Genomic DNA, 9,079 nt, shown 5'->3' on the forward strand with positions numbered 1-9,079 from the left:
TTGATGTGACTACAAATTATTTTACAATTATCACGCGCATAGTACTCGTATAGGAGAAGTATAGGAGACCTTTTTCAATCCCTGCTTCCATTTTAGAGCGAAAACTTTCGCATCTCTTACGATGGTATGTACTACACACGGTAGTTTCCAGTTATAAAAAAGGAGCTTGCATACTTTGCTTAACAATGAAAGTCCAAAGAAATTGCTTATTGCACACATACACGTCGAAGGCCGCGTCAATTATTATTATCCTAGAAAAAAGGCCGCGTCCACTCAATCTTTATATAAAGACTAATTAAGGGTAAAATCCATGTACACCAGATTCTCCGTAAGCTCTCTGCTTCTCTCTTCAGTAGTTCCCCGTTCATTATTTTTCGTTTTTTTTTTTTCTCTTTGATTTATAAATTGTGTATTTGCAAAGAGAATATTAGAGGAGAGGATGGATTTTGAGCTTCAAGGAAAACCACATTCCAAAGGATCTGCAGGCTCTAGCGGATCGCATGTGATAAACATTCATGACGAGCCCAGGCACACCAGATTTCTTAGCTTATCTAATTCTGTGGATTACAGTAGTTATTACAAGCTAAGGCCACGGGAGGTAATAGTGCTGTGGATTACAGTAGTTATTTTTCTTTTGCAAAATACTCAGAAACTTTGGCATGCTAGCGTTTGAATATATATATGTGTGCTCAACTATCTTAGAAAGGTTGTTCAACGGGCTTGATTTTACGCGTAATCTTTTCGATGTGTGTGTATGCGGTTGATTAGGGTGCTAGCCTACTAGTGTTGATTTGGGGATTATAAGAAAAAGTTTCTAATGAATGCTTTATTAATATTATTGTGCAACTAATATGGAATCAAATTTTAGTGGGAGTCCAAGACTGGCCTCCTCATCTAACATTTTCTAATCAATTCCTTACTTAGGCTCTATGGAGAGGCAAACAAGGTTTTATTCTAATGCTTGCATACTTGTGCAAATTACATACGAGCAAAGCTAGACGAAGACAGTCTCTAATACATATGAATCCCACATACATTGATAGAGTCCACGAGGGTGCCAACTATTATGCTATTTTGTCTGTACAATTAGTATTGTTAATAACACATATAAGAGCTGGGGTAATTCATTTCTGTCCAAACGTCTATAGGAGGCCAAGGACATTAGCAAGGACATTATATCCAGTTTGCAGAAACAAGTCGATGATAATAGCAAGCCCAGGCAGGACACAAAGGTAGTGATCAAGACTCAAAACTCATAACTATATATAGTTAACCGACATTTTCCCTTGAGCTATTTCTTACTATGTATATCTCTGATTATATAATTGACCTTTCACTAAAATTTTCCTTTTGTAGTCTACAAATTCAGAGAAGTGGATCGTGTTCTTCATCGCTAACCTTGGCATAGAGACCGCTTCAGCTGTTTTTGATCAGCTTTCCTCTTTAAGTCATGCCCACTTTGCACTCATTGGTATGCTGCTGGCTATGCTAGCCGTTCTCATTTGCATTTTGGAGCTGATTCTCAAGGGTAAAGAGGAAAGAGTTGAGTTAAGGGCGTGGGGAATGATATGGTGGTTCTATCATCCATATCCTTCTACGAGGCTTTTTGGTAGTTTCCCTGACATTTGTGGACTAGGTCTTTCTGTCTCTCAGTGCATTTGCTCCGCGGTTCAGTACAATTACCTCCATCGGCATGCTAATAATCCTATCAAACTATCCATTTTCCCTTTCATCTTTCTTTTATTTTTGGCTATTCGAAGGTGTTGTAAATAAAATTTAGGAAAGGATAGTGTTATTCACACACTCTTGTTATTTTTTATCATCGATCTTTTTCAATTTATTCGATCTGGCGGTCAAAAATTGAGAGAGAGATATGAGAAGCAAAAATGAGTGTTAATTTTTTTTTTTACCATTGATCTTTTTCAATTCATTCAATTTGAGAGATATATAAAAAACAAAAATGAATGTGTTGATAACACTATCCTTTACGAAAATATATATACAAGAATATCATCAACATTGTAATTGCATTACTTATCAATGGAGTGCATGGGTGTTCGTGTATATAAATATTTTCCAAAAGATTACCTCCACAAACTTCTCCCTGAACATGGAAACTGTTTCGCGCTAACCATCAATAGAGTACTAAAGGAGTTTTAGATTTTCTTTTCTTTTTTTTTAGTTATTTATTTTTTTTCGAAGGGTGCGAGTTTCATTACCAACAGATAACACATACAAACAAAGAGGCTCAGACACAAAAATTAAGCACAAAAATAAAACAGGACCTTAAACTTAAAAAACAGTGCCCAAAATCAGCAAAGAGCCCAGTACAAAAACTAAACAAACCAAAAAACCTAAGCAATTGACACCCCTGCCATCACCATTGTACCAGAGATCCACCACCACACTGCAAACCAAACTAAGACCTATGAAGGAGAAAACACGTAGCTCTATCATCCTCGAACCAGCACCATATGATCCGCTACCACAAAACGAAAGATACCAATGGGGAAGCCAATGGGAAAACCATAAGCATCATTCCCAATAAAGACACAAAAGTAGAAGGAAGTGGTGTAAACACCCGAGCCGGAGCTCTACAAACCTTCCGGAAAATACGCGTCAAAGCATGGTTGGGAGATAGTCAGATCGAGATTGGTGTGAAAACAAGTGGGGATGGATCGAGTTAGGGGATGAGAAAAAGGAAGAAATGAAAACAGAGAGATAACCAAAGTGGAAAGAACTAGGAGAAGTGGGAGGAAATCAGTTGTCAGAAACTAAGAGGAAGGGGACGAAGGACAAGTAATTTGAAAGTCAGAGTGGGAACAAGGTGGAGATCAGAGTTTAGGACCCGCAAGGTAAAACGAAAGCAAACAGGATGGAGGATTTGTAAGTATAGCAGACGATACAAAAACAAAAAGAAAGAAAACGAACAAGAGGTTGCCGTTGGATCAGGAAAGCCTACACACAAACAGTGGGAAAAGCCCTCAAGGAGAGAGAAGAACTCTCACCAAAACGGGAAAGAAGTGTATACAAATCTAGGTTTTTTTTCAAGGTGTTTTAGTTTGACTAGTTTTATGTAAGCCCTATCTTTGATTAGAAATAGTCAAACTGTCATATTAGTTTTTTTAATTTTCGAACTTAAATATGTTGTATTATTGATTCTTTTCACTATCATGGTCTTTTTTTCGATTAAATCCATGAGTATATTAGGAGCTTCAACTTCAAACTTCAAAAAACAATAAAAAAAAAGCTTAAAAAATGAAAATTTATAATTACTCTATACTGAAAGTGAGGTGAAAAAACATTATTTATTAACAATGTTTTTATGAAATTGCTCTTCATTTTTCTGATCAAACCTACTTTAATTTTGATGTTAAACAGCGAATTTACGAATTCGCCTTTAGTTGGCTATTGACTGGTATTGCTGCCACGTTTTAAAAGAGATGGCGTGGTGGTGCCACGTTCTAAAGGGATGGATATCTGAAAGAGCAACTCCACCCCTCCCAATTGTAAAGAGCAACTCCACCAAAACCAACAAAATGAGCTCCACCCCTCCCCAAACAAGTCGGCCTATGGTGAAAAGCAGGAGGTTTGGCTGCTCACTCGGGCCAAAATCACTCAACCCGCTGCCTAAGGCAGTCTGACGTCGAGGTGACGTCACCTACGTTTTAATTTTTTTGCTTCAAGCATGTGGGCGCGAGTTGTCCAACAAAAATTTAGGCAGCGGGCTTGCGCTTGCAGCAATTTATGATTTTGGACCATTGGATTTCCCAAATCCGATGCTCCATTTTTTATCCTGACTTTAAAAGTTCAAAAAGAAAAAAAATTTGTGACAGACTTGTTCTCCACATGGCATAACTTAGGACTCTTGGATAGCAAAAAAAAGTCATCCAAGTATTATGGTCCCATGAATATTTTTGGTATAATTCTGTTCTCCATCCAATAGATGACACATCTTGGCTAACTGGACGCCTACACATAGCGTGAAAGCCCTCTTCCATAGGTTTGGCACATCTCCCTATAAATGCCTCATTTCCGCCAATTTCGCATAAGCTTTTGCTACGCAATTAAGCCCTAAAGTCTCTCTCTTTTTAGCCTCCCTCAACAATCCGCGGGCACGTGACTTTGGCCATTGACCAAAGTTGCTTAATTGTTTTGTAGGTACAAATTCATCAAGATTGAAGACGCTGAATTTTTGCCACCATATATTATAGATTAAGCTACAACTTAAATAATAGAAAAGAAATGTATATGTGTGTGTGTGTGTGTGTGTGTATGTGTTCCAAGCAGGTAAAAACGTATCTACTAATGATCCTAGTGTTAAATGAAAATAATTTACCTACTCATTATGCACATAATATAGGTAAACTATTGCTAAAACATTCTAGATAAGTACATGAGTCGTCATTAGGCGATTGATTAATGGTGCGCGGGAGCTAGCCTATGTTCAACAGAAATTGCAATAACATTTGACTTGGACTCAAGAATTGAAAAGGATGCCATGGGAGAGAAAACAAAAGCTAAGAGCAGACACTAAAATACAAAATAGAAAGACTTAAGGTATTTGAAGGTTGACCTTGTAAAGGGACAAAGACCCTAGACCTAATATGGTGGACAGCAAGAAGGCTTTGTTTTTCTTTTACTTTTTATTTTTTTGTGTTTTGTTTTTTTGTTTTTTTCGTTTTTGTTTTTATGTTTGATAATATGAGAAGAAGAATAAACCCCAGGACCTAGTGAAATCTGGACAAGTGATACTATGTAAAAATATGACTCTTCGTATTGATATATGGTAAATATTATAATATATATGCATTTATAACTATCTTTATTTAAATGGGAATCCTGCACTAATTATACTAAAAAATTACATTTCTCTAATACATTACGAAGATCAATTTGAATTAATTAACTATAATCTAACAATATTTGCCCACTATGCACGTCCTATAACATTACAATGTTCCATCGACTTGGATACTAGTACAAACACAGCTGAGTTACTAACCTTGGTGGTGTAGTTCTCAAATCTCAAGCTCACATTGGACAGGGATTTGCTTAATTAAGGTCATTGTTGCAGTCCTATTAGATTAGGAATGTGATTATGTAAATCCTAATGTATCTAGGAATATCTTTGAATATTCCCTTTAGTAGTTAATATCTTATTAGAGTTGTAATCCTAAAAGGGTAAGGAATTAACCTTCCTTACTACTATAAATAAATGCACAATGGGATGAGATAACATACACCTCAGAATTACATCTCTCTCTTCTCTCTCTGCGCTAAAGAGAGTTTGATCTTTAATCAAGGAAGTATTACATTTTAATGATTCCTTTTATGATTAATTTATTATTTTATTGAATTGATCTACAGGCTATTGATTTAATTTAATCTTTTTGTGTTGAACGTGATACAACGCATTAGAGATGCAATTCTGGCTTTCGAAGAAGGATCTTCTACAACTTCAAAGGCTCAATTGTTTTCTACCAATCAGGTTCTTTTATTGCTATGTTCATATATTTTGTCAATATATATATTTGTTCATGCAATACGTAATTATGTTATGTGAAATTTGTGAGTCAAAGAATCAAAATAAAATAGAAGCAATTTTGGGTTTTTCCAAACCCTAACCGAAAAAAAAAGGGAACCAAGCAGCCTTTCTGTGCTTGATGTGGGCGAGAACCAAGCCCACTAGCTGGGCCTTCATTCTTTACTGGGCTTCGAGCCCTGATTCCCTTTGGGTTCTGAAAACCTTAAAACTAAAACTTGAAAAAAAAAAAAAAAAAAAAAACATTTGGGCCGGGCCACACCAAATAGCTCCAACCGAGCTACTGCCCAAAACCCCTTTCTTCAACTTGGGCCGCTGCTGCAAGCTCACCTGCAGATGATTTTTCTGGCCTTCCAGCATCGATTTCTGTTGAAAATCCCAGCCCAGGATGACCTGCAGCCATCCCCAGTATCCCCTCGTCTCCGACGATCGAATTTATAGAGATTCTAGATGAATCTCATCGTTTTGGACACCAATCAGGATATCACAATCCTTGTGATGTGTGTTGCTCGCTATCCTGCGAACATGCCTGAGAACAAGTTCCCCGATGCCTCTGGCGCTAGTGCTCACCCACACCGCCGCTGCCGGCGACGTCCAAACACCCAGCACCGGTGAGATGTGTTTGGATCAACCCATCGAAGCCTTGGGCCTCTCGGTGCACCCACTGTTTGGGCTTGGGAATTATTTTCCAGATCGGCCCTCCAATTTGGGCTTGCCTTGGATCAACTTATATGGGCCTGCAGCATCCCAATACCCCCATCTCAATCTGAGGCTGGTTGCTCTTTTGTTTCATCCCACAGCCAGCCTGATGATGGGCTGCTGTTGATCACAACCCAAAAAATTATCATTGGGTTATTTCCTAGCCTCGGCCCGCAACCGAGCTTTATCTGGGTTTGTTATTCATTTAATCCGAGCCCAATTTGGGCCTTATTTTTCTTGCGTGACCTGTAGCCAACATCAAATAATAAATGGGCCTAGTCAAATATTATTTTTTATTCTACAATCGACCCCAAATAATCCTGATCTATTGAATTAATTAAAGTAACCAGCAGTCTATTAATCTGACAAGTTCAAAATTATTGACCTGAAACTCACTTTTGGACATAACAATTCAATATTTTCTTTCTTTTCTTTGAACCGTTGACTATCTTTCATAATCCTGAAGTGCACACACTTGAGTTCCTGAAGCAACCCAAATCCACTACACGTAGTTGCATATTGTATTCTGTGATCTTACAGGTACATCCTTTTATGAACCGAAAGTTCATAACTAAACTAGAACATGTAGTTTCGAATTTAGTGCCTTTGAAACCCGAAGTTTTCATAAAACAATACATCCATAAAAAATGATTTTCTCATGTAAACCATGTCTTAGAACCCGAATGTTCTAACTTTAATGCTTATGGATATCTTATTTCCATAGCACCAATCACAATCTTGTTCCCTCCATTTAGTGAATTGTCGAACCATAACAAGTTCAATTTCATTGATTTGGACGTTTCTTAATAGAAATGACTTTATGTGGATACAAGATGTGAATCTCCACTTGACTATTAAGAAGCTGAGAAACCATTGTAGCCAACAATGGCATGAAAGAGCTGAATTATCCCCCGCCATGATCTTCATTCGAAGACTTATGCCCAAAACATTACCCACGGAAGTACCTCCCGAACGAGGATTCTATGGCTCTTTGGCTCATGCCTATGGACCATATAATCATGAAAGACATTGCCTGAAGCACACCATGATTACATCCATGAATGAGTACGATTCTAAAGTTTATAAATTCGATCGAATTTTGACTAGAGAATACTTTTCTCGTCCTTCCATATTGCTAACTCGCTCCTGAAGCAGCAGTGTAGAAAGCGAAAGTTTACCAAATTCTCGAATTTGATTACTACCATAAACGTGAGAGAAAGATATAGACCCAACTTCGACTGAAGTCTACCGAATGGCTTAAACCAATTTGGTCAAAGCTTACCGAATGGTGATGCCTTGCTTCGGCAAGGATGCACCTAAGGGTATGCTCTGCTTCAACAAAGATACACCGAACGGTATTGCTCTGCTTCCGTAGAGGCTTACCGATCAAACCCTTCCAACTTCGGCTGGAGCCCACTGAACCCAAGTCTGGGTCTGTCTCTCCCACAATCCAATTTTCAGTTTGTTTTTTACAACATATGGTATAATCAGGGCCTGCCAAGGTGTGGCATTATGCCCGAAGCATGAGCCTTGGCACCTAAGACCTAAAACTTCATGAATAAGGGATATTGTTCCTAAACCTCAACCCTGTAGAATCTACTTCTGTCTTGATGGAATAGATCATTGTTTATGCACCTGTTCATGCCCCCTAATAACCTTGTTGGCCGAATCCCCTTATTAAACCATTTACTTTGTGAACACTTTTCCATGTTTATGGATTCAAGTTTGGTGTATGTTTTACTTATGGATAATCTTATTGATATTGTCCTTGAATATGAGTTAATTGAATCATGTTTCTTGTATACATGTGACTGAATTCAATTAAACATGTGATTAGGTATGAATGTTGGAAAGTTAGTTGTCTAGATGAATGCAATACTACACACACTAACTTTACACCTAAATCATATCTCTAGCAACGAGTTCAAGTCTACCTAACCTGATTAAGAGCATTGGCACGTTCCTCGTTGTATGAATGGTACTAACTTACCATTTAAGAGACCTTATATTCTCCCCATTCCAGAAGAACGTCATTGAATCTTAAGGATATTCGAGAGAACAATGATCATGACTGAAATCACTGAAGAAAATAAAGTGAAATATTTTTGCACCACCTCCAAAAATGAGCCTGAACTTTGCTTTGGGGCCAATAGGCTGTCTCCCAACTGGGAACATGCCACATATGGCTGGCCTGGAACCGGGTGATTCGCGTAGTTTACTTGCTTTGGCACGATTTTTTTAGGACACGTAGGTCAAACAATGATGTCATGACACATCTCTTTACCCGAAGTAAGGATATTGTGCTTACAAGCACACTTTGCCAAGTCTGCTCATTGGGAAAATCAATTTCTATATCATTCCTCAGAAAGATATGAAATGACTATCTTTTCAGTGGATTTAAGGGATTTATGTGGACTAATCCAACCAAAATGTAGACCAAATAAATACTTATGGTTTTGGATGATGAATCGACAAACTGGTCACATCTTTGTCCACACATTGCTACTAAAACTCCTGGCCGATTTTACAGGTTCACCACCCTACTTATCCCATAAAGTCTAGAAGATTAGATAATGTCGGATAGTTTATATCAACGGTTTTCGATAAAGTATTGAATGTCTTTTGAGTTTATAATTGAACATCGAATTCTTATGTTCACCCCAAATAGCCTCACATAGTGATCATAAAGCGCAATTTAAATGATCACTCGGACCTTGGTGAACACACCAAGCTTTCGGATTCTTCCTAGGGCTATGCAATCTTGTACACAGTTATGTTCATCCTCCTTGAGGCCCATTACCACTAACCATTTCGACGTTACAGTTGGTTACTAGG

At 37.9% G+C, this 9,079-nt stretch overlaps 1 protein-coding gene across 1 annotated transcript; it reads left to right on the top strand.

Annotated features, from left to right (window-relative positions):
- The first annotated feature begins 300 nt into the window (after positions 1-300).
- On the top strand, positions 301-1,840 carry LOC125472102. The gene is made up of 3 exons (XM_048573168.1): positions 301-598; positions 1,149-1,232; positions 1,357-1,840. Exons 1-3 carry the CDS (start codon positions 440-442, stop codon positions 1,771-1,773), a joined length of 660 nt encoding a protein of 219 aa, XP_048429125.1. The 5' UTR covers positions 301-439; the 3' UTR covers positions 1,774-1,840.
- Positions 1,841-9,079: the final 7,239 nt, after the last annotated feature.

The sequence above is a fragment of a genome, unplaced genomic scaffold (assembly GCF_019419815.1).
Source record: "Pyrus x bretschneideri cultivar Hongxiangsu unplaced genomic scaffold, Pyrus_bretschneideri_v1 Contig64, whole genome shotgun sequence".
In the NCBI taxonomy this organism is placed as follows: domain Eukaryota; kingdom Viridiplantae; phylum Streptophyta; class Magnoliopsida; order Rosales; family Rosaceae; genus Pyrus; species Pyrus x bretschneideri.

Bases quoted from the DNA above. Each gene is read 5' to 3' on its own strand.
- LOC125472102 (XM_048573168.1), top strand. From the start codon at position 440: ATGGATTTTGAGCTTCAAGGAAAACCACATTCCAAAGGATCTGCAGGC. The intron at 599-1,148 runs GTAATAGTGCTG...AAACGTCTATAG, and splicing joins ACAAGCTAAGGCCACGGGAG to GAGGCCAAGGACATTAGCAA. The intron at 1,233-1,356 runs GTAGTGATCAAG...TTCCTTTTGTAG, and splicing joins AGCCCAGGCAGGACACAAAG to TCTACAAATTCAGAGAAGTG.